Source organism: Ambystoma mexicanum, unplaced genomic scaffold, assembly GCF_040938575.1.
Source record: "Ambystoma mexicanum isolate Mex_15411 unplaced genomic scaffold, UKY_AmexF1_1 Mex_scaf26, whole genome shotgun sequence".
NCBI classification, from domain to species: Eukaryota; Metazoa; Chordata; class Amphibia; order Caudata; family Ambystomatidae; genus Ambystoma; species Ambystoma mexicanum.
In genome coordinates this window covers 1,915,469-1,941,650 of record NW_027182440.1, presented here as the reverse complement: position 1 = coordinate 1,941,650, position 26,182 = coordinate 1,915,469, and the positions used below count along the sequence as shown (strand labels likewise).

At 47.8% G+C, this 26,182-nt stretch overlaps 1 protein-coding gene across 2 annotated transcripts in view; it reads right to left on the bottom strand.

Moving 5' to 3' along the window:
- Positions 1–26,182, bottom strand: part of LOC138557981 (zinc finger protein RFP-like) — a 250,146-nt gene that overhangs the window by 63,703 nt on the left and 160,261 nt on the right. For both annotated transcript variants that reach the window (XM_069642638.1, XM_069642639.1), the window contains exon 6: positions 4,586–4,638. In XM_069642638.1, coding sequence (XP_069498739.1) covers positions 4,586–4,638 — 53 coding nt within the window. The remainder of the gene's footprint in view (positions 1–4,585; positions 4,639–26,182) is intronic.

Below are 26,182 nucleotides of genomic sequence, written 5' to 3'. Positions count from 1 at the left end.
GGAGTGGTAGGTGATAGAGGAGTTAAGGACGGGGGAAAGAGCAGGAATGTGAGGGAAGAAGGTAGGAGAAAGTGAGACAAGAATCAAGTAGGGGAGGGGAGGAAGGGGAAAGGAGGGATGGAGCTGGTAAGGAAGAAGAGGAGTATGAGGTGAGGGTAAAGGGGAAGGGAGGAGGTAGAGAAGGAGGGGTGCTAGGGAGGAGAGTGGAAGGGGTAAGATTTTAGAGAGGAGCGAAACGAAGGGTAGGAGGGAGAAGAGCAGATGTGAAGGGGGAGGCGGCTCCAGTGGAAAGGAGCAAGGAGTTGGAAAGAGCGGAAGCAGGAGGGGGTACAGGGTGGAGGAGGAGGAGAGAGTAGGAAGAGATTAGCAGAGCGGAGAGAGCGAGAAGGGGTGTGAAATGAAAAAAGGGAGGAGAGGTAAGGGGGAGCAAGATCATAGAGGGATTTGAAAACAAGGCAGAGGAACTTGAACTTGAGTTGGGAGTGGAAAGAGAGCCAACCTAGAGAGGTGAGGGAGGAGGAGACGGAGTCAAGAGGTGAGAGAAGGCATAGAGAGCAGATGGCAGAGTGGTAGATGGATTTAAGAGGGGAGAGATGGGAGGAGGGGAGTCCAAAGAGAAGGGAGGAACAGTAGAAGAGTCTGGAGAAGAGGAGGGAAGTAATTAAAAGTTTAGTGGCGTGAAAGGAAAGGAGGGGTCACATTTTCCGAATGTTATAGAGGTGAAAGCAACAGGATTTAGCAGTGAGAGAAATGTAGTGAGATAGAGAGAGGTGAGGGTCAAGATGGAGACCAAGGTTGCGCGAGTGTGGAGAGAAGGAGAGCTGGGCGAGGGGAAAGAGAATGAAGGGGGGAGGGGAGGGAGGAGGGACAGTGAATGCAGGGAAGAAAAGGAGTTCAGTTCTATCAGTATTCAGAGTAAGGAAGTGTGAGGACATCCAGGATGTAATAGCAAAGAGGCAAGAAGAGAGTTTATCATGAATGTCAGGAGAGAAGGAGGAGAAGGAGAGGAAGGGCTAGGTGTCACCAACATAGAAGTGGTGGGAGATACCAAAAGAGGAGATAATAGGAGCTAAGAATGAGGTGTAGAGTGAAAAAAGAAAAGGGCCAAGAACAAAACCTTGGGGAACTCCGTAGTTGAGAGGAAAAGAAGGGGAGGAGGAGCCACCCCAGGAGAAAGACAAGGTGTGGTTAGAAAGATAAGAGGAGAGCCAGTTAAGAACGTTATCCTTGAAGCCAAATGATGAAAGGGAGGTGAGGAGATGATGAGGAGAAGATGATGGTCAACAGTATCAAAAGCAGCAGAAAGGTCAAGGAGAATAAGGATGAAGGAGTGCTTTGCTTGGCGTGCAGAGAGGAGAGAGTTGAGAACAGAGGTGAGGGCAGTTTCAGTGGAGTGCTGTGGGTGGAAGCCAGATTGGGTGGAGGGAAGGAGTGAGTGGTTGGAGATGAAGGAAGAGAGTTGAGAATAGACTATACGCTCAAGAAGTTTAGAAAGGAAGGGTAGTAGAGAGATGGGGCGATAGTTGGAGGCAAGGTGGGGGCTGGCAGAAGGTTTTTGAGGATAGGGATGATAGTAGCGTGTTTAAAAGGAGAGGGAAAGATGGGATACCTTTATGGCACCCATGGGTGTGGGTACAACCCTGTACCCCTAGTGTATGTTTTTGGGCACCTGTGTGTGGCCCATAGAGCAGGGTATGGGCTGATGGCAGCTCCATGCTGAATGTGACAGGTGCTCTGAGTATCCTCCATTTTGGGATACCCAGGCCCTGCCATTGGAATCAGTTGATTCGCGATAGGAGACAGGATGGCCCCTGTGGCCTCTTGATTTCTATTGCCTGTTACCTTGTTTTCCCAAAGTCCTGGGAAGCCCTGACTCTGTCCCTTCCCCATGACTGGCTGTTGGGTGGAGGTTCCTTTTATGGTATTGTGGGGAAGTCCCGGCCAGACTGGCTGGAGCCTTACCAGTGATTGTATGTTGTTGGTACACCCTTGCGGTGGGACCTGGGTGAATGGAGTGTGTGACCAATATGCACTTCATGTTATGGGTGTCTGGTTTCTGGTATGTAACACAATGAATGAGACAGCCCTGCCCTGAAACTGGTATGTGTGGAGTGCTGAATGGCTGGGTACTTGCCCAATACACATTCCTTGTTGTGAGTATCTGGAGGGAAGTGAATGGCCTAAATGCACTTTGAGCCTGATTGGCTGCCTCTCACTGATGGAAATCGTTCAGAAGCTGAAGTTGAAACTTGATGCTTGATCTTGAAGCCGAGCCGGAAGAAGAAGGTTAACTGCTGTTTCCCTTTGACACAATCTGAAAGCTGCTGTGCCTTCAAGAAACTGATCCGAGAGAGGACCTGGCTAGGAGACCTCTTCCTGTGCTACGAGGGAACATTGTTTAGACCGCTAACCTTCAGCGAAGTGCCCTGGATGCCAGCCTTGGAAAGACTGTTGACCTGAGACGGGGTCATCAATGTAAAGTACCCGGACATCGAGGCCATCAAAGTCCATTGCCGTCGACCAGGGTTCGGAGGATTTGCCGTTACCACTGTAAGCCCATCGAAGCCATGTTGCCCAGAAGCGGGGACAGCTTGACGATGTGCTGCCGACAACCGGAGCCGCAACGCTGCATTGCATACTAACACTTTGAATCAAGGACTCCCTTGCTCATCACCGTCGACAGCTTTGTCCCGCCGGAGAAAGTCAAGGCTGACGAACTGAGGAGAATGCTCAGGTGGGTTTCCCGCCACCCGAAAACCACAAAGATGCTGACGACCCCCAACGCCCTTGCTGGGCCAAAGTTCTTCATTGACTCTTTGCTGCAACAAACTATCGCCGTGGAGGTGCACAGCACGCCTCATCTTCGGGAGGATAGCTCAGGGGCAACATGCTCGCCTTGGAAGCAAGACGACATGGAGCACCACAGGTTAGATCGCCGGGTCCGCGCTTAGAAACCTCTGGGTATTAAGCACGTTATAAATAACCTATCATATCCTATCATATCATATCTTCGCAGGACGCCCACAACCGATCGTCGATGAGCCCCATCAGGACCAAAGGTGCTGCCTCGACCCCATTGTTGACCTTTTCTTCGAGCTATCTCGGCGAACCGTGGCTCCTGTCTAAAAGAGAGTTCACTCAAGAAGGATCCGTCGACGACCCGACGTCGAACTCTGCTAAACCAGGTACATTGGGGTGGTAGAACTTTAAGGTAGGAAATAAGACTCTCATAAGCAATATATGGACTGGACTGGGTTTGTTTTATTATCGTATTTACAGGTTGCCCAGGTGTGGGGATCCTCACACAGAACTGTGCCTAGTTGTAGGGGCCCAGTATTCTGCCAATTACTTTACCAGCTTGTTTTCCTCCTCGAGTCTATTGTTGGTTCACTTTATTAATTGATTCTTATGCCATTTGAAACTGTCCTCAGTTGATGCATTTTAATGGAATTAAAGAAGTAATGGTGCTACCACATACATACTGTATATATTTATCATTTTAGAATTGCCTGAGTACTAAGTGTGTTATTGTATATGTACATAATCAAAGCCTTATTTATATAAAGAACTGTGTTATCATTAAAATAGTGAGTGGACATTCCTTTGTGGGGGCTTGGAGACTACACTGTACTTAAGAACCAGCCTGCATCACCTCCTGAGAGCCTAAGACTTGTTTGCTCGTCCATTGCTACCGCATTGAGAATCTTGGCTGGGGTGCTCTGTGCTTCTACTCTGCCATATAGAGGGCAGGAGTACGGATACCCCACTCCAGTTTTTACAACGTTGTATAATGCCATGCAGAAGGGCAGCCATGATGAGGAAGTGACACCTACAAATATAAATGAAAAGTGATGGTTGGCGGGAGCCTTGTCGGTCATCCTTCAGTACGTAAATGAGACGGGGAAATGGGACGAAATGCAAAGGTTTAGAACACATCCTTAAATGAGAGCTGCAGGCCTGTATCATCTTTAAAGATGGAAATAGTTGCCGGCTTCTAGTTGCCCAGAGCCATCCAATCGGAAGGAGAAGACGACTGATGAAACCGGGTAGGCAGCCTTGAGAACTGTCTGCCTTGAGAAGCTGTGCGTAACCTAGTACTGACCTGTAAAGAAAAGAATGTTCTGGAGCTAAAGGCAGGCGTTTAAGGTTATGTGCATTCCCACAACGTGTTGTCCATGTTGCTCTGAACTGGGGGGAGGGGAGTTCCTGTGATGGCCCCTGGGGGCACTCTGCGGTCTGGCTCAAATGACGTGTTCTGCTTGTAGGACGCACATTAATGATGTACTCGACGTTGTACATGTTCTAATTGTTTTAGAAAATTATTCTTGTCCTGATATTAATTGTATGGCTTACTGTAAAATAGACACTTATAAATGAATTTGAAAATATGACCATATTACTAAAAGAAAATAAGCCTAAAAATGTACTATTCATCATGTTTGTATATTGGATGTTGCAGTGCATGTGGAACATGGAATGTTACTGAAGAGGTGCTGTAAAGTCAGGAGCTTCATATGGCATGGCCAAATGGACAACAGTCCAATAATAGTTCAATAAAGGCCCACTATGCTCAGTACATGCTTACCTTTGTCCACCGCCAGGCACTTCTCTGGCCTCTGAAATGTCACATTTTCACATCTGAAAAGAACAGAAGCGGTTTAACTAAAAACTCAGGAAAACCACAAGTCAACAAACACCTGTAGAGTAGCAACTCACTAAGTGACACATTCAATATTGAAAGGGGCATGCTAACAGACAGCCTTCCCCTCCTCCCCTGAAGCCCCATGCCCCCAGTGGCAACTCACTAAGTGACACATGCACTATTGCCAGGGCCATGCTAACAGACAGCCTTCCCCTCCTCCCCTGAAACCCCATGCCCCCAGTGGCAACTCATTAAGTGACACATGTACTATTGCCAGGGCCATGTTAACAGACAGCCTTCCCCTCCTCCCCTGAAACCCATGCCCCCAGTGGCAACTCACTAAGTGACACATGCAATATTGCCAGGGCCATGCTAACAGACAGCCTTCCCCTCCTCCCCTGAAACCCATGCCCCCAGTGACAACTCACTAAGTTATACATGCAATATTGCCAAGTGCATGCTAACAGACAGCCTTCCCTTCCTCCCCACATGCAATATTGCCAGGGCCATGCTAACAGACAGCCTTCCCCTCCTCCCCTGCACCCCATTCCCCCAGTGGCAACTCACTAAGTGACACATGCAATATTGCCATAGCCATGCTAACAGACAGCATCCCCTGCTCCCCTGAAACCCATGCCCCCAGTGGCAACTCACTAAGTGACACATGCAATATTGCCAGGGCCATGCTAACAGACAGCCTTCCCCTCCTCCCCTGAAACCCCATGCCCCCAGTGGCAACTCACTAAGTGACACATGCAATATTGCCAGCGCCATGCTAACAGACAGACTTCCCCTCCTCCCCTGAAACCCATGCCTCCAGTGGCAACTCACTAAGTGACACATGCAATATTGCCAGCGCCATGCTAACAGACAGCCTCCCCTCCTCCCCTGAGACCCATGCCCCTAGTGGCAACTCACTAAGTGACACATGCAATATTGCCAGATCCATGCTAACAGACAGCCTATCCCTCCTCCCCTGAGACCCATGCCCCCAGGGGCAACTCACTAAGTGAACCATGTACTATTGCCAGGGCCATGCTAACAACCAACCTTCACCTCCTGCCCTGAGACCCATGCCCCCAGTGGCAACTCACTAAGTGACACATGCAATATTGCCAGGGCCATGCTAACAGACAGCCTTCCCCCCCTGCCCTGAAACTCATGCCCCCAGAGGCAACTCACTAAGTGACACAAGCAATATTGCCAGGGCCATGTTAACAGTTTTTGGTGCACGGGGCACAGACAGCCTTCCCTTCCTGCCCTGAAACCCATGGTCCCCCTCTCATGCTCCCAAAACCCATGCCTCCCCAAAGCAGTCTTTTGAGAGTTAATGGGCCTCATTATAGATTTGCTGGTATGCACCCGGTAAATCCGGTGGGATATCGGCAAACGGAATTAGCGTTTTCCCCACTTGGTCTGCCGGAATTACCAGCAGATTGCAAGTGGCGGAAACACTGATAAATCCCCATTCTGTGGCGTCCAATCCATGGGGGTATTTGCCGGTATTTCTGGCACTGGTAATGACAGATTTCTTTGAGGTAGGGTGCGGTAATTACCAGCAGCTCAGAGCTGCCAGTTATTCCATGCACCCCACCACCAAACGTGTACTCTGTCGGTCTGGAAAAGTGCCAGTATAGGGAAATACCAGCACTTACTTTCAAAACTGGGAGGGCTATACGCAGGCCCAAGTAAATGCACTAATAGTCTAATAAAACAAATATTCTTATGCAGGTCTGCCTTCAACCAATCTATAAGCAGTATGTCTGTCCTTTACAGAAGTCCTGTTAAAACAAGTATTGCCAAAGCCAACAGTTTTGGCTTCTGTGTAAGTTTTCGGAATTTGCCAGGCACTGCTATTGAAGGTTCAGGTACTCACACCATTTTGCACCTGCTACCATGAAAGGATAGTTAAGAGCACTACGGCAGCGACTGGCAAGTCCTTTTCCCATGCCGACACAAAAGCACAGACTGTTGGCATTGCCAGTGCTTGTTTTTGTGATGTTCTGGAAGTGTTGGCTTTTACCTCACATGTTTTTGAATTTCCGTAACTACAACTCTCTGTTATCTTTACATAAAGGAATGTAAAGGTCCTGCCTTTAAACTGATCTGGTGTCTGTCTTTCTCCTTTCTTTTGATCTGTAACTTATTTGTAACGTGCATGATCTCAGAAGCCGAGTATGGTATGAATAAACATTGGCCCTCATCACAAGGTTGGCGCTAAAAATCAGGCCGTACCGGCATGGCGGTAATAACATGTCCAGCTTGGCACCAATCCACAAATAGCGGGCGATCAAGAGTGCGCGAGCGCGCGCACCCCTGCATGCCGGTAATGACCCTCAAACCCCCAGACAGCGGCATCGACCAATACGCACAGAACGGCTGCGCCCTCGGCAACCCCTAAATAGCGCTACCATTATGAACATAGTGCAAATAACGGGTGCGTTAATACCGGACCAGGAAGTAACATCATCGCGCCGGAATGGCAAATGCCATGGCGGCCATCTTCAAAAACACAATCCATTGCCATCTTCCACCTACAGGACCCTCTACACCCCAACTCCCAGGCCACCACGGACATGTCGAAGGCCACCCGGAAAGGCACGGCCCACCTGCGCAAACCACGTTTCATGGACGATGAGCTAAACATGTTGGCCGACACCCTAGTGGCAAATGCTGAAGTGGTGTTCTGCAATGACCTCAGGCGTCCAGCCCAGCTCAAGAAGAAGGCCATCTGGGAAGAAGTTGGCCAGAAAGTAAGTGCAGTCGGCACCACCGCATGCACAGTACGCGATTGCAAAAAACGGTGGGACGACCTCAGGCTGAGAGTCCGGCACATATTGTCGTTTAATCAGAGCCAGGAGGAGGACCACACTCACAATTGAAATTGGCCAGATGGGAGGAGACCTGCAGCTCCGTCATAGACATGAGTCCATCGAATGAGTTGGTGGAGCAGAGTTTGGCGTGCCAACATCGGCAGATGAAGGTGAGTGTCCCTACAAAAACACGATAAGTAATCAAATTCATCCTCCCCCAAATGTGGCAGCAACGCCGGCCAATACATGGGCCATCATGCACACCTACACATATCCATTTACACATTCCGGGTCTCTTACGATCCCATCGCAATGCATGTTGCGCTCATACACAAATACACACTCAACACACATTTTACGGGCATGTGTCACCCAGGATGACAATCCCTAAACACATCAAGGCCCAACAGCAGCCAACATGGTGTACAAGTGAACACGACTACGCTATCAGAATCCACTCTTCAACATTGCATGTACACAGTCCCCTACAGATGCACGAATGCAACTGATCAGATGGCGCCACATGTCCAATGACTAATGCATGCACAATGCAAGAGGAACAATCACTGATATCCTGCCACTCTCTGTGCCCCACAGGTACGGATGCTGACAGTGATGAAGCGCAAGGGAGTGCACAATGCACAACACCAGCCAAAAGGCCTAGGAGGCAATCTGATGGCACAGGTCCATCAACCTCAAGTGGACCAAGGATGGGCCATGCGAGAAGCGGGCCAAGAACCGGTGCAAAAACAGCCACATAGACAACCACACAGGATGAGCAGACACCTGCCCCCTGCATCCATGGTCACACAATCCACACTGGCTGAGGACACAGCAGGCACGGAGGAAGGCACACATTCTGCTGCTGCCAGCACAATTGGCGAGATGGCTGCATCGGCAGATCATAGTGTCAATGAGGTAGTTGAGCCAGACAATGAGAGCGAGGCAGGACTTGTCCACTCAGACACTGTAGTGCACACACCAAGCCCACAGGCCACCCCGCAGGACACACCTTGGCAGGACTCATCCGACCAGGGCAGCCATGGGGAGTGGTCTCCGGCCATGCACAGCTCCATGAATCATGATGTGCCACCACATCACCCACCTACCACAACCCACACTGCCATACGAGACCTTGAGGGACGTCTCTCCAGGATGGAGGCCCGGCAGGAGGCAATGCAGGCCTATGTGCAGCAGTACCTTGCTGAAGGGGTGACAACACGCCATGCCATCCAGGACAGCACTGCGGCCGTAATCCAGGCCATTAACTCAAGTTCACAGCAAGTGCATGATGGCTTCAATGCATTGGGTCAGATCCTGACCAGGATTGCTGACAGCATGGACAAACGGCAAACCCTGCCCCAGGGATCACAACCATCTGGGTCATCCACATCAACCACGCCAGCGAGTTCGAGGCAGACCAGCCCCGTGTGCATGTCCCTGTGGAGTTCCTGCTGGTCAGGGACCCAACCCCCACCTCCGAAGGGGTCTCAACAGTAGCAGGGCCACCCCGTAGAATCCCATTGCCTATACATCCGGACACATGTCGTGCCATAGTTGACTTTGGGTGTTAGGGGGAGGTGGAGAGGTGGTGGCTGGTGTAGTGTGTAGTATTGGGGTGTTTGGGGGCTTGGGAGTGGGGTGGGGGGAGGTGGATGTGTGGTAGGGGCGTGGATTGTTGAATCACGTTGTACTTATTTGCTCACGAATACACCAGTTGTGTAGTAAACATCACTTGAGTGGACATTGCTGATTTTCTGTATGTCAATTTATTGCCTCATGGTAATTTGTGCACATGTGCCCACACTCCGAGTGACCACAGTTCACAACACATGGCACCCACTGCAACAAAGTACATCAGAATGATTGGTCTCTGACCAATTGACGCACTGTGCGACCCTCGCTTGTTTCGCGTCATGGCCTATGTCCTACTTCTCCTTCCTCTCCTTCTATGTCACCAGTTGGTGGCCGCTCCACATTAGGTGGCAGGGGCATGTTCCGCCGGATGCAGATGTTATGCAGCATTGCACATGCCGTGATGATCTTGCCCACCTTCTCAGGCCTGTAAATGAGTGCCCCTCCCGACCTGCTGATGCAGCGAAACCGTGCCTTCAAAAGGCCAAACGTCTGCTCAATGACCACACGTCTACGTGTATGTGCACAATTGAAGTCCTCCTCATTCCTGTTCTGCGGGTTCCTGACAGGGGTGAGTAGCCACCACTTCAGGGGATATCCAGCATCACCTACATGGGAGCAGAAGGAGGTATGTGTGATGAAGAGGCTCAGTTGACAGGTGTGCTCAGCCTGTACATCATTCAAGTTCATAGGCACAATTCCGTCATTTGCAGCCACATCCACATGACTGTCAGCCCTGTACAGTGCATGCCAATCCATAGAGTGAGCCTTGTGTGACAAAGACGATCTAGGGTCCTAGGCTATGGAACCACCAGGCCAGCCAATGTATGTCTTGGCTGGGGGCATTTTGCATGCATATGTGAGGGCTGTGTGTTGGGCTGTGACTTAAGTAACTTCCATTTCCCCAATCCATCTGACCCCATGGCCCAAGGTGCAGACTCACTCAACAGCCAGCCACTTCATACAATGTCTCCTACCATGTAGCGGGGTAGTGAGGAGTTCTGCAGCACCATGGCATAATGCGTGGATCCTGGGTATCTGGCACAGCAATGTGTTATTATATGGCTGGCATCACACACCATCTGTACATTGATTGAATGATATAGCCTCCACAGCATGTGGGACTATCAACTCTACGTGGGTGCAGTCGAGGACACCAATTACATTGGGCATGCCTGCCAGTGCATGGAATGCTATTTTGCTGGCATTCACCTCCTGTGGTATCCGTGGTAGGGATATGTAGGCCCTTGCATGCTTTAGTAGTGCATCCAGCACTTGGTTTAACACAACAGAGAAGCATGATTGCGACATGCCATGCATTTGGCCCACTGTGTGTTGGCAAGTGCCTGTGGCCAGGAAGTGGAGCACTGATGCCACCTTCAGCAGAGGGGGGATGGCTGTGCGGATGTTGATCAGGCTGACCAAGTCTTCCTGTATTAATTCCACTATGGTGGTGATGGTGTCCCTGTCCAGCCGGTACAGGGTGTGGATCAGCGCTGGGGTTAAATCAAATGGATTGGCCCTTATACGCGGAATTGATGGCTGTCTGCGGGGAACGACTACCTGCACTGGTGGGATTTGCTGGTCCAGTCTCACTCTCCTTCTCCTCCTGTGTGTCCTCTGTGTTGCCTGTTGTACTGCCTGCTCAAGGAGCAGCAGTGCAGGCATGTCCTCCAGCCCCAGTATGGCAAGTGCAAGTGGTAGCATTTTGGCTTGGAAAGGGGTGTGGTGTGTGGGTGTGCTCCTTTTGTGCTGGCCCTGACTCCATTGCCTCCACCTGTGCTGATTGTGTGCACCTGTGTCACTTGGTTACACAGCAGTTTGCTTTTTAAGGGTGGTCCGCGATGCCGGTATTGCCGGCATCATGGTGGCCCTTCTTACTGGCTTCTCAATGCCGGTATGTACATGTCCGTGAGACTCGTGGTGTTCCCCTTCTTTGCGGGATGCCGGTATTAAGGCCTCCCCATATGCGCGCGTGCATGCTTGCCGGTACGGTGGTACACGGCCATAGCGGGTCCTTCACGATGCTGGTGGCAACGGCACATAGGGTCATGATAGGCCGGACCGGTAATGGATTCCGGTATTGCCTTACCGGTACCGCTCTTACCGGAGCGCCAACCTTGTGAGGAGGTCCATTATCTCAACCAATAACATATGCTAACATCTCGACTGCGACAAATCTACCCCTCCTCCTTCACCTAATGAAGGGGATTTTGCCAGCAGACGGTTCAACAGACCGGATTAGTTTATAATCAAAAAGAAGTTCCCCTGAAAGAAATAGACGATAAAAAATAAGGAGGAGGAATTTAATGACGTCTTTCAATTCGCCGGCTCAAAACCTTACTGACGAGTTCCAAGACAAAACAGCTAGCAAGGGAACGCACTGTGAAAAAGCACAAAAAAAAACCTTTAAATGTGCATTCCCACAACTTGAAAAGGAAAGAGAGCCTTACTTTCAGGGTGAACAACTGCCAGTGGGAGGGGAACAAAATGTCTCCATTGACTTGAATACATAGCTCTCAACTCACACGCTTTTGGCGGGTGTCACCCGCCTTCTAAACAGTTGACTCACCCGCCAAGCCTCCTGCATGCCCATTCATTTCAATGGGCCTCTCACCCGCCAAAAATAAAATCGGGTATTTTCACCCGCCTTTGTGACACAAATGGTTGAGAGCTATGTGAATTTGGGTGACACTCCACGTGATTTGACGTTCTCATCTAACGTCCCAGCCCCAAACAGTGACTCAGAACCAGGAAACACAGTTGTTACATCATCTCCGCCTGCTTCCCCAACACTTCTTCCCCCTAGACAGCTTTCAGCAGCCATGGGAGGATTGGGAGAGGGGTATCAGGCAGACGGTGATGAACTGTTCACAGAAAATAATCAAGTATCGCTTCATGAAAACATCCAACGGGAACCAAAGCTACCTCGATGATGCTGGAGTCACTGCTCTTTAAACACGACCACAACAACTTACACTTGCCCGCTAAGGACTTACTCCTTTCTAATAACTGAAAACACACCCTAACATCAGGCGATTTAGAACCTCTGAGTGAGATGGGCGTGGAGGAAAGTCACGACCAACATGAAGAGAAACAGGTCCCTGTGGCTGAACATTTGGATCAGGTCCCAGGACTCATCAAAGAGAAATAATTTAAGGCCTGGACTGGCCCACCGGGACACCGGGAGTTTCCCCGGTGGGCCTGGGCACACAGGGCCTCTTTTCTTGGGGGAATGCATGGACGTCATTTAGGGGTCACCAGAGGTCGCAGAGACTCCTTTGCGAGCACTAATTTTTGGGGTTAAACAAGTTTTTTTTTTGTGGAGCTTCGCAGCACCCGCGGTGCGGGGGACCCCAGGAGCTTCAAGCTCACCCCTCGCTCAGGCTTCTTCATTGGCAGTGCCAGCGCCAGTGCGACACCGGAAACATATACAAATGTAAGCACCATAAATGAATGAGACATGTGTAACAAGAATGGAGTATAGGTTCATACCCTAGACATGTCCACATGTATGTGTAGTAGCTCGAGCTGTCAGCAGTAAATCATGTCGCTTCTATAATAATGAGCCGTCTGCACACATCCTCCCCTGCTCCATCAGCTGAGTGGCTGGAATGTAACACACTTAGGGACTGTAAGGCCACGCTTCAACCGGGTGCTTTGCAATCTGTACTTTTAAAACGCCATCCATGTTACCCACAGTCCAAAATAGCCCTGGGTCATGTAGGTCGCTTCCTCGGTGTTCTCCCAGCTGCCCTGTACATCATGTGTAAACCGTCATGAACATCTACTGTGCATAACACACGTTATTTACAACCATGTGGCGTGTTGGTTATGTGTCAGAGACTGTGTACTGGGGGAATGTTTTTTGTTTGTTTACTTATCTACTGTTTGTATACCGTGCGAGGTTAATTTACTAAACAAATTCACTTAATAACAAAAAAATGACACTGCACAATTGTGTTTTTTTTTCTCAGAATGTCCGCCCCCTCTCTCTGCTTATAGTATTGGTGGGTTGTGAAAATGAATCTCTTAGCCCGCGTCCTTCCGGTTATGCACTCCAAAGTGGTGTGCCGTGCGTTCTACGCAACCTCAACACAACATGTGTCAAGTGTGTGGTGTCACGTGCCCTGAAGCTGCTAAATGGCCCGGGCCATGGGGGAAGTGATCTCCGATTTCAATTGTAGAGTGAACTTCTCCGTGGCTTTATTGTTGGCGCCTCTCCTGCCAGATGCTTGGAGGGGTCACAGGGTCAGCGCTGCAGGTGCCATAAAAGCATAAAGGCCTGCAGCCAGAGCCGCTGGCCATCGCAAATGGTTTGTGTGATGAAGGGCGAGCTTTCAGTCAGTCAGTCAGTGTGTGGGGATCTGGAGGCTGGCTGGAATGGATTCACAGTGCAGTGCTCGTGTTCCTTCTCGTGTGTACGGGGCACCGGACGGGTTTACTACAGAAGTAACATAAGCAAACCATGGCCTATGGGGACTCTTGTGGAGAAGGATTGTAGCGTGACATATCTTTACATGTGTAATTAACTGTCAATCCGCGCTTCTGGGGCACATTCTCCACCACAGGAGAAAATATGGAGTGCCTTGAATATGGAGAGTTGGCGCTTGTGTTTGCAGACAGCAAAATGTTGCAAAAGTCACTGGATTCAGCAACTGCCTTTTTTTTTGCTCTTGCACTTTTTCGTCCTTGTTTATTTTTTGTTGCTGTTAAATATGTTGCCATTTTCCGAGCATGTCCTATTTGTGAGTAAGCAAAGCAAAATCGTATGCACATTTCAGCGATTCTTTCAAGCCTGCCAACTGTGGGTAGCTTTTCAAGGATTTAAAAATAATCCCCCCAAAAAACCTTCTTTAAATATTTTAATTCAACTGCTCACTGTCGCCGCAGCCAGGCACGTGCATGGGGTTGGTACATTTTTGAAGGGCCGACCCAAGCTTTCGTCCTACAAAGTTGAATGAACCATGTAGTTCGGTTAATAATACATGTATTTGCAAATGTCCCAGATTATATTTGATTACAAAAGTTTTTAGGTCATCTATGCTGTTTTCTGCTTTTTTGATTTCACAAGTAAATTGAGACCAATGGAAAGATCCTCCTGCGTTTTCTGATTATTGCAACTACAAAATCGACACGTCTGAATCAGGCCCAGGCACTCATTCCCAGACGGAAATGTTGCGCTGTTTTGTGAATGTCAAGTTTCCAACGCAGCAGCAATTCCCTTTTATTCATCCCAGTCATGCCATTACAGTAATAGCATGCAGCTGACTCCGATAGCATCTTACAAGGTCTTACATCGCACGTGCTTTACCATTTCAAGTGTTCGCATACAGCTGGGGTGCAGCGCCCTCACTTCTACACCTCAAGAATGTTTTCATGTTTTTTAAGCTGGCAGAGCAGTCTAATGCCTACCTGCCCACGTTTTCCAAAGTGTAGTTTAAAAGACCTCAAGCCTGCCACGGTAGCAGGAATGATTTCATTTTCTGGAAATGCAGACATCATATAGCCAGGCGAATAAACACTGCAGTGGTTTCTACCAGGCATATTTTATGAAGTGGTATGATCAAGCAAGCATGATAAGTGTTCTTATGGGTCTAGACTAGCTTACGTTGGCACCAGTTCGGACATGTTTTCTTCTTGTGACATGTCACCTTTAATGTCCAAACCAACGGGAGTATGTTCTTACATAGGAGTACTGGCATGTTTGCACAGCCAGCTTTGTGCCTAGTGCCAGTAATAATACTATAAAACACATCTTAAAGCGAACATGAGTATGTTCTAATATGTGAATACTAGCATATGTTGATGGAACCAGCATGGAAATGTATGGGCACAGCCAGCATGAAAATATTTGTATACTGTACTGGCATATATTGCAAGAACCGGCATGACAATGCATTGGGAAATGTGCTTGTACATCTTTGGTGACTTGCATCTATTGTACTTTTTTCATGAGTTTCCCTGCTCCCTACAAAACTGTTTGCATGCCAGGGGAAAGATTGGAAGAGTAGAGAGGGGCAGGAGACTGCTCATTCTCAAAGCAGTCCTTAAGTGGGTGCTTTTAGACTTAAATGAGAGAGTTAACTGCTTGTAACATTGACGCTGCACTAGAATAGTCTCATTAGAATAGGTAAAGAAGTTAGATGCCGCCCACACAAATAGGTTTGCCCCTCCCCAACATCTCTGTAGTTAGCACCACTCCCAACAGTTCAAGGGTTAGCTCCCCCAACCCAATTTTAGGTTTCGTTGCACCCCTAAGGCTGTTCAAGCAAAAGCGAGAAAGGAGTTTCAGATTTCATAGCACGTGAGTGACAAATCGAAAGGAAATCCATATTGGAAGATGGCATAATGTGCTGGTGGAGGAATGGGAGGATGGGCAAGGACCAAAGACTGATATGTTAAGATCTGGTCATTGGAGGACAGGCGTCTGCGACAGTAGCAGAAATTGTATTGCTCCCGTCAATCGCATCTTTGTCTGAGGCCCTGTGTTTCTGATGTGTTCAAAAATGCTGCCACTTCCTGTTTTGTCAAGGGGTGAAAGGTCATGTGCTATCACTTCCGGTGATGTCACTTGGGGGCGGGGAGGGGTCAAATGATGCCACTTCCTGTGATGTCATCAGAGGTCAAGGGTCATGTAATGTCACTTCAGCCACCCCTGGAATTTTGGTGAAATGATGTTCCGGACTGCTGCGGGTTAGAGCTCTCCTATCATCAGGCCGTCTCATGGGGAATCACGCTGCAAGGGGCAGCTCTGGGTGCCTGCTCAGGTGGGTGTGTGTCTGTGTTTCTCTTTACCTCAGTTAATCCTGTAATGTGTTTCATGCACTGCCTGCTTGCTCATTAATTGCAATCATGTAATTCTCTCTCTCCTGCTTCTGGGTCTCTTGTCTGGCACTCTTCTTTTCCCTTATGCGTGTATCTCGCTCTCTCTGTTGGCTCCTTCCTCTCCCTAGGTTTCTCTGTTATAGACCTCCATCTATCGGTCTGAATGTCTGTATGCATCTGATTCATCTATTTCTTTCACTAGTTCAGAATCTGCACCCGTGTCTTTAGCCACTTAATTCCACCCATGTTAGGTCACTGTTACAGTCAGTGTTTTAGCAAAAGACCGTTTCTCACTATTTTCAGGGTATGACTACTCGCTGTAATGTCCAGTTTAGTACGAGTGAACATTTAACAAAAGTTAGAATAGACATGCATTTGAATGCATTTGAAAGTCACCAAAATGATAGTTTATTTGTAAGGCATGTACTCTTCCTATCTTCAACATGCAGTTTAAAAAAAATACATTTGGTGATCAGCAACAGCATTGTTAAAATCAGGTTTGTCCTCTCTAAATATCATATTCCATGTCTTCTACGCCTATACTTGTAATGGGAATAACGAAACTACAGGTTCCAGGAAGCACAGCGTTTTACTGTGGGTGAAAGATCAGGAGTTGCTCAAGATGGCATGTTGCGATGTAAGCTACATTTTAGCAATCTTCTATTGGGGTACAATGCATACACTTTTGGGGTCCTAATGACTTCCTCAAACATTCAAGCGTAAGCATCTGAATACTAGCACTACCATTCTGAAATAAGTATTGAAAAGACTGTAGTTCCCCAAGACTCCAAAACAGGGTCAGATGTGCTCTCAATGAATGCTAAATATGGCATACCAAAATAGCTAATTCAGACCTTCAGCATGCAGAGGCAGATGAAACTTAGTAATAGCGCTTAGAAGCAGGAAGAATGTGTCATAAAGCACAATATGAAATTGAAATATTATTGAGCTATACATGTAAATTAATACGTAAAAATATTTATGAATGCGTAGGTATTTACACATTTTGTCGGTATTTTAAATATTTGTTGGTATTTTAATAATTTTCTAAATGATAAAATGGTGCTGTGTGTTTTGTAGTTTTGCGAGGATGCTGATATTCTTTGAAATGAGTTTAATTTTTTTATTTATTATAAATGAATGTATGACTGGATTTAAACTTTAAACGTGCACGATCAAATCCCAAGGACATGTCATCATGCACGATCATATACCAAGAACACGTCATCACAGCGCTTTCATTATCCAGCAATCCAGTAGGTGTTTTCCAAGGGAAATAGTGAGGAAGTAGCAGTGCAAATCCAGTGTGCGGTGAATGCTTGAAGGAACGGGCAGATCTGGATGAACACAGCACACTTGAGGTCCATGTAGGATCTGGCAACTCATTCTGCTTTTAGACCACAGAGGTTGGCCTATTGTCATTCAGAGGATGTAAAAACAATTAATATACAGAAAATGCTTGATCGCGAAACACTCATTTTAATTTGTCCCTGAAATGTATGACGCAAATGGCTCTCACGATGTGTCAGGATTATTTGGCATGAATTCCTCTTTCAGACATGTCTTCTGACTTGGATATATTGTTCTGCACTCAATAACTTGTAAGCAGTAAGAGCCCAGGATGTGCCCCGCCTTGTATCGGTTTGAGCGTTTATACGTTGGCAATCAGTGCCCACTACCAGTGGTGGACTGGCCTACAGGGAACTCTGGAGAGCTTCTGGTGGGCCTCTTTTGAGTGGGATGAATACAGAATTTCTTACAAATCGTTCAGTTCATGTTAATATGGGGCCACTTTGAAAAACATTTCCAGGGCCACTTTTGGTTCCCAGTTGCCAACCACCATTGGCTCCAATAGTTAAGACTCCTCTGCACTAAACCAACGCTCGCTAAGTACACTAGAAGGGCATCCTAGGAAACAGAGGATTGCATTTGGCTGGATGAAATCCCACTTACTCAAAAGACTGAACTCCTCCAACCACTTGGGTGCATTCTGGGACGGAAAAATCAAAAGGTGTTGATGCAGAAAAGATCTAAAAATAAATCATCCAAACAGGTAAACAAACAAGTCGCACCGATCCTTATGCGCTCCTTAATGGTGCAGACTATAATAAAAACGATGTGGTCGAAACCACTCCATCAAATAAGCGGGGCACTCTCAAATGTGATCAACATTGCTTCACCCTCACAGGGGAATGGAGAGAGGGTGATCAACCTTACTTTGGGTGCCTCTGATGTTATAGCCCTGACATCCTTGCCTCAGACCGTTGCAGCAACTAAACCCCCAACACGATTCTATGGCAACAATTACATTGGTATAGCACATGGGGTCCCAGCCAGCAAATTGGGGTACCGGAGAAGAGAGACATTATGGAATACAACATTCGTTTTATGCGAAGGACGCCTTGACTTTGAGGAATGGAAGCCAGAATTTGGCCTTGGAAGGTTCCCCTCTGATATCTAAAATGGAGACTCATGAAAGGGGAGGAGTCATAAGATTTCCAAGGGCTCCTAAAGAACTAAACCATCCCTTGAATTTACAATGGCAACGGCACAAGGATATTTCTACATCAACTTGGTTGAAATTTCTCATTGAAAGTGTAATGCCGGACACACGCTCCCTAACATTGAATCGGTCCCACATTTTATCTCTATTACGTGAGGTACCAGCTTTGGTGAATGTTAATACTAAGGATCTGGACAGAATATCCTTTCCACATTGGGGTAGATGGAATTTCAGATTATGTTGTTAAAAAAGAAAATTCCTGCTTCAGAAGAATCTAGAGATTGTTCATGGCTTTTGGGGGGTTCTTCGAGCTACATCAATCCTAACTAAGACCATTCGAAATTCCTGGTGGCTTAACACAAGATGCATAACAATCACATCATTTAATACACAAGGTCATACACAACTGCTAAATAACGCCGAACTATGTTTAAGTCTGAGAGGGAATGCTATTGTATTAATTCAAGAATCTTGGCTCTTAACTTGCCCTGCCTTTGATGGCTATTCTGTCCCCTTTCAAGCTGCTAAGAAAAAGGAAATAGGACACCTTCATGGAGGGCTTTTTACCTTGACAGAAACAGATCCCAAGCTAAAGGTGCTGTGAGATATCGACATCTCGCTTGGGATTATGGCCACCCATGTGCTCATTAGAACGATATCTTATATAAACCTTCTGATAGTCAACATTTATTGGCATCTGGGTTTGGGTTGTCTACAACTCTTCCTTCTTCACGATGCGGCTGCTGGAGAAGCTTCTCTCTCCTCCTACCTTTCCTCGTCTGCCTGCATGCAGACACAGACTCCCAGCAAGGTAAGCCCCTCACCACTGGGCTTCCTCGAGATGCACGCAACGGCACACTGAAACGGATGACAATTGTGATAATTGGGCCTATAATTGTGCTTGCTAAGGCATGTGTGCTATAGTGAAGCTAACTGGCAATTGGAGCCTGAAAATGCTCTGTCCTGTGCCTCGTTGTTCTCACCACATGCATCTCATCCATGGAGCCGCCATTCCAATATGGCCGGTTCCATTGCCTGCACCGGAGTGCTGGGCACAGTGCTGCTGTTCGTCTGGGATTGGCTGATGGGTTTTTTATCTGGCCCAATGGGAAGGCCGGCAGGCTTGGCCGGCCCTCCTCACAAGGCCCACTCCTGGGCCCTGTCTACACCTGTACGCCACCTTCCCACCACCGCTGGGCTGGTTGTCTGTGTGCATGTATGGCCCCCCACCCCCTGTGCTGGTTGTCTGTGTGCATGTATGCCCCCCCAACCCCTCTGCTGGTTGTCTGCATGCATCTATGGCCCCCACCCCCTCCGCTAGTTGTCCATGTGCATGTATGGCCCCCCACCCCCTCCGCTGGTTGACTGCGTGCATCTATGGCCCCCACCCCCTCCGCTGGTTGTCCATGTGCATCTATGACCCCCCAGCCCCTCTGCTGGTTGTCTCCGTGCATGTATGCCCCCCCCACCCCCTCTGCTGGTTGTCTGTGTGCATGTATGGACCCCCCCCACCCCCTCTGCTGGTTGTCTGCATGCATCTATGGTCCCCACCCCCTCCGCTGGTTGTCCATGTGCATGTATGGCCCCCCACCCCCTCCGCTGGTTGACTGCGTGCATCTATGGCCCCCACCCCCTCCGCTGGTTGACTGTGTGCATGTATGGCCCCCACCCCTCCGCTGGTTGTCTGTGTGCCTGCATGGCCCCCACCCCCTCTGCTGATTGTCTGCGTGCATGTATGGCAGTTAGGGAGATTTCTCACACAAGTGCTATATTCCCTCTTCCTTGGAGCCCTCCAGCTCTTTTGCTATATTTTGGGGCTTTGAACTTTTCATTTTCAATGTGTTTTACTTTTGTGTTCTTTGGTTATGGAGTTTTAAAACAACTCCATAGTCATCATCTTTTTCTGTATGTCACACAGCACCTTCAGTGCAGTGGCACAGGGGTGTCTTTCAGGATCCCCAAGGTTTAATACCTTCTCTTGGACTGACTACGGTCTCACAGAGCAGGTAAAGTTAAATTGGCTTTGCTAGTTTTTTTAAATTTACTGACCCAGCACACACCATCTTCCTATAGAGTGCTGGAGGGGTTGCTTAGCTTCCCCTGAGTCAAAACACTCATGTAACAATAAAATGTTACCTTTTCCTACTTTAAATGGCCGGTGGCAGTGGTTTAGATCAACTACCGGGATTTTTACCGACCGCTAACAACGGTAGCTAAAAATCGGGTCAGCCATGTTTTTCAATATGGCGCCCCAGACCTATCTGTAAAAACAGGCTCCGGTCATCTTTTTTCGCCATTTCTTTTAGGAAAAGTCCTTCTTGTGTTTGTCTCTGTGCGCAAAACCAGGTTTGGTCGCTTTGTTCGTTGTCGTTGTTCATTGGCCTTTGGCGGGCTTCAGTGCTGAAGTCCTCCTCTGGCGCCTGAGTGTCTGGGATGGACATGATGTGAGGGAGGTGTCTGAAACTCCCTGTGCTTAGTCTCCTAGAAGACCTGAATGCACTCTGGCGTGATTGGCTGGCTGGCTGTCCGGCAAGGACAGCCACCCTGCTGTGTGAGTGACAGCCAGGCTGGAATTCATGGGGGAAAACGGTTTAAAAGCAGGTCTCTGGGACTTGGAAAGCAGAGTCGACCACTGGAACGAAAGAACCGAAGACGAGCTGAAGGAAGAGGACTGCTGCAACTCCTGGACGACCGGTGAAGCCCTGCTGCAGGTCCGAATTGCCTAAAACTCCAATCCACAGAGAAGCCCTTCAAGGTTAACTTCTTCCCTTGAGTTTGGTGGCAACAACCAACTTGTAAGCCACCTGGGCACCGTCCCCATCTGGTCGAATGAAAACCGGATAGCTAGAGGGAAGGAAGCCAGCTTGTGGACTTTAAGGCACTCACACCTTAAACCAACATCTTGCTACAGCTTTTTCCATCATCCCTGGGCAGTGCAGGAACTTCCCGACATCCTCCTTCTTGTCCCCACGACTGAAAGTCGGGAACAGCGAGATCTGCTCGAACTGCCAGGAACAACTGCCTCAGCTACAGCTTTCTTCATTAACAAGGTACTGTGCACACGTGGTCCGGAACTATTTTCGGCCATCGAGAAAGTGCATGAAACTTTCCTCAATTTCATAGGCTTGTCCTTCCCTAAAAATTCATCAAACTTTTCGCCTAGCCAAATTCTTCTAAACTCCTAGGCAAAGACTTAACCGTTATCGACCAGAACTGTAGACTCTGAACCACTGACTTTGGGCCAGGCCTATGAGAAGAATTGCTGGTTGTATGTAACTGAAACCCTTTGCCCTGCCTATGAATGTATTTGGGCTGTCTATTCTTATAACCTTGGCTTTTGATCCCTTTAATAAGTATTTGAAGTGCCATTTTGTTCCCACTTCATAGGAGCTAAACTTGTTCATTTACTTACCGGTTGGATTTTTGTGGTTTATTAGTGTGTGATATTGAGCTGCTTATGCTAGTGTAATGTTTTCTAACTGAGTGAGTAAATAAATGTATATTATTTTACCAAGATACCTTGAGTAAGTGTTAACTTGAATCACTGTATTAGTTGGTCCTTTGTTTAACTTGTTCTACTGCTCACTTAAACTCTTGAGATAAGTCTCGCTGCTCAGCCATCACTACCACATTACTGTGTAGTACAGGCTTGTACCAAAGGTGAAATTGTACTGACACTTGTAGTCCTAATTGCCTGTAGTGTTCCCCCAAGGGTACTGCATGTGATTCTGCCTAACACTGGTGTACAGCAGTGAGGATAACGTATACTTGTTACATTTAGAGTGCTACTTTTACTTTAGTTCAAATAATCCTCCCAAGGCAAAGCAACACTAGTAAAGCAATTGTGTTATCATGACTGATATGGAAAGCTACAGACAGGAGACCCTAGTGACTTTAATTGTTGATCAATTGAGAGATATGTGTAAAGCTAGGAATCTCACTGTAAAAGGCAAGAAGGTTGAATTGATAGAAAAGTTGTTAGAATACCACAGTATGAGGAGTGGGTCTGAACCCCCCCCCCCCCACCCGTGCAGCAAATGTGGAAAATGTTGATGAGGATTATAATATGTCAGAGCCCAGCTCTAATATTGTGGATGAGGCAGAAGAGTCTCAGAATGTAGGCCCTGTCTTCCCTCTACCTGCTCACAGGCCTCTACCTTTGACCACTGGGACCCCATCAGGTCCAAACATATGTCCTGAATTTGTTTCACTTGAAAAGATGAGACTGGAGTTAGAATTTAAAAGGATCCAAGCTCAAACTGAAACAAAGCATCAAGAGCTTAGACTCAGATGAATGGAGTTGAATCATGCCCTTGAAATGAAAAAGTTGTCTCTTGAAACTGGTTCTCTCCCAGAATCCTCTAGGTCTTCCAGTCCTAAGAGGCCTCGCATGCCCAAAGATGCAGTAAGTATGTATGAGGTTAAGCTTGATATTTTGGATTGGTTGGCTGCTTTTGAATATAATCATGGGATTCAAGACATTACAGGGAATCAGTTGATTCCTTGGCTTTTTTCTAGGCTACCACCTGTTGCAACTGATGTTGTGATGGAGTTGGGGGATATAGAAATAACGGAGTATGAAACTGTGAAGCTAGCCTTGATAGCTAGGTTTGGGAAGACTCCCTTCTCAGTACCTTAAGAGGTTTAGGACCCTCAAAAAGCATGATGGAACCCCTTGGGCTACCTGGGTGTGTGAATGTTTGAAAAACTTAGATGGATGGGTTAAGGGTTACAGAGTGAACACTTATGAAGGTATGAGAAATCTGTTTATGTTGGAAACCATTTTTGATGCCTGCTCTCCTGAGCTGAGACAGCACTTGGCTGACTCTAAGGAATTAGATCCAGAAAAGTTAGCTGGAGCAGCTGACTCATGGGTAGCCAACAGAGCCACTCATAAGGATTCTGAGGCAACTCCCAAAAAGGATGGGGGGAAGCAGCACAAAGGTGAGAACACAGATAAATCTAATTCTATCCAACCAGAAGAGGCCCCCAAACATAACCAGGGTAAGCCACATGGGAAACCAAATAGGGCTAGTGAATCCTCTGGTGCCCAACCAGAGGGAGGCCAGCAGAAGCCCCCATTCCAGAGATCATTTGGTAAATGCTATGTCTGTGGGCCAACTGACCATGTGAAAGGAGATCCCAGATGCAAGGGTAAACCTGCAGGGATCAGCACTGTCTCCTTAGCATTCTCCCCAGAACAAGAAGTCCAAATGGCTAGTTCCCACTTTCAATTATTTGCTGAAGCACCCTTGGGTCTTCAGGCAACTGTATCCTTAGAGTCCATGGGTCTGGGTAAGAAACAGAATATGGATGTGTACAACTCCATTCCAGAAAACTCTAGAGTGTATTATATGGACGGTGTTCTTGGCAATGGCCAGGATACTCCTGCCAGGAGAGACAATGGGGCCAGCAGAACAGTAGTGGATGAAAGCTTTTACAAGCCTGAGGATCTTGCTAAGGCACCCAAAGGTCCCACTACATTTTCTGGAGGCCCTGTCCAGTTGGTTCCAATTCTTCCAGCTCTCATTCAGTGTAATAACATGACAGTGAGGATCCTTGTCAGTGTCCAGCATGAGGTGCCTAGGAGAGTCCTGTTTGGGAATGATTTAAAAACTCTAGGAGTAGTATCCAGTACCCTCAGGCCTCCCAGCGAGAAGAAACTTAACCAAACCAAATTGGCTAGAGAGGCAACCTTAAGAGACCACTCTGAGCCTGTGGGAACCTCTACAGAAATCCCGACTGCAAGCCCTGGTGTTAGTAATTTGACCTCTAACCCAGGAACATCTGAGGCTAGTATAGTAGGGAATGGGAGCCCCAGTCAAGCTCTGTCATTGCCCATCCAATTGTACAGTCTTTGACTCCCCCTGCTTCTGAGGAAGAGGTGGATAGACAAATTGGACCCCTCTCTAGGCCTGTGAGAACTGGTAATTCTCAATGCTGGTGGAGAACCAGGAACAATAGGTCTTAGGCTAAACTCCTTAAGAATATTGGAACTTCTACTGAAGAATCCAATGTAAATCCTAGTGTTAGGAGGGAAACTTCTAAAATAGGTAAGGTCAGATCTCAGAGGAAGTGACAGCCTGTACTGTGCTTGACCACAACCCCTCCAAGCAAGATACCTGAGACCCAACCTGCTCTTGTGAGAGAGGTAGTGATGAACCATGGAACCCCTCTAGATCTAAGGAATTCCTTTCTAAGGACCTCTTGAAAAAGCCTATTGTAGGTTTAGAGGTTGTTACAACTTCTGAGGGACTGTTAGATCATTAAAAAAGAGAGATGTACCACAACAGGTTTGTAGGTCATATAGTTTACAAATGAAAACCACTGATAAAAAGTTTCATAGCAAGGGTTACAAAAGGTTGCTGGTTTACTCAGCAGGCCATTTATCCGACTTGCAACAGGACATCCATCCTGGTGGGGATTAGATCCTCCTGTCCCTTAGTCTGGGGGGGGGGGACGAGTGCTAGGGAGAATTCTCACACAAGTGCTAAATTCCCTCTACCTTAGAGCCCTCCAGCTCTTTTGCTATATTTTGGGGCTTTGAACGTTTCATTTTCAATGCGTTTTACTTTTGTGTTCTTTGGTTATGGAGTTTTTAAACAACTCCAGTGGCATCATCTTTTTCTGTGCCTCACACAGCACCTTCAGTGCAGTGGCACAGGGGTGTCTTTCAGACTCCCCAATGTTTAAATACCTTCTCTGGGACTGACTACTGTCTCCCAGACCATGTAAAAATAAATTGACTTTACTAGTCTTCCAAAATGTAGTGACCCAGGACACACTATCTTCTTATAGAGTGCTGGAGGCGTTGCCTAGCATCCCCTGAGTCTAAACACTCATGTAACAGTCAAATGTTACCTTTTAATGGCTGGTGGCAGTGGTTTAGATCAACTACCATGATTTTTCGCGACCGCTAACAATGGTAGCTCAAAAACAAGGGTTTTTTAATATGGCGCCCAAGACCTATCTGTAAAAACAGACTCCGGCCAACTTTTTTCGCCATTTCTTTTAGGAAAAGTCCTTCTTGTGTTTAACTCTGCGCGCCAAACCCGGTTTGGTCCCTTTGTTTGTGCCCGTTGGTATGCTTCTGTGCTAAAGCCCTCCTCTGATGCCAGAGTGTCTGGGGTGGACAGGATGTGAGGGAGGTGCCCAAAACTCCCTGTACTTAGTCTCCTAGGAGACCCAAATACACTCTGTAGTGATTGGCCGGCTAACTGTTGGGTAGGGACAGCCACCCTGCTGGGTGAGTGACAGCTAGGCTGGAATGAATGGGAGAGAACTGAATAAAAGGCGCATCTTTGGGCTCGGAAGGCAGAGTCGACCACTGGACGAAGGAACCCGAAGAAGAGCTTGAAGATGACGCCTGCTGCAACTCCTGGACCGTTGGTTTGCCCGGTTAAGCCCTGCTGCAGTGCTGAAATGCCAAGTTCGCATCGACAGAGAAGCGCCTGCAAGGAAGACTTCTCCCTTTGATTTGGAGGGACCAATCAACTCTCAAGTAAGCCACATGGACACACATCTCGGAGCTGGTTGAATTTCCTCAGAGTTGCTGCAGGAAACCGTATAGCAAGGGAGAGGGACACCAGATTGTGTGCATTACTTTTACGCTGGCCTAAAGCTTTTGTAATATCCTCCAGACTACCACAAAGTAGGACCGACCAGGCCCGACCCACCTCAGCTGAGTGCGGGACCCCAGAAGCGAAGAAAGCCCACCATGACAGCCAGGAACCGCGTTGTTACCAGTGCAGTAGGTGAAAC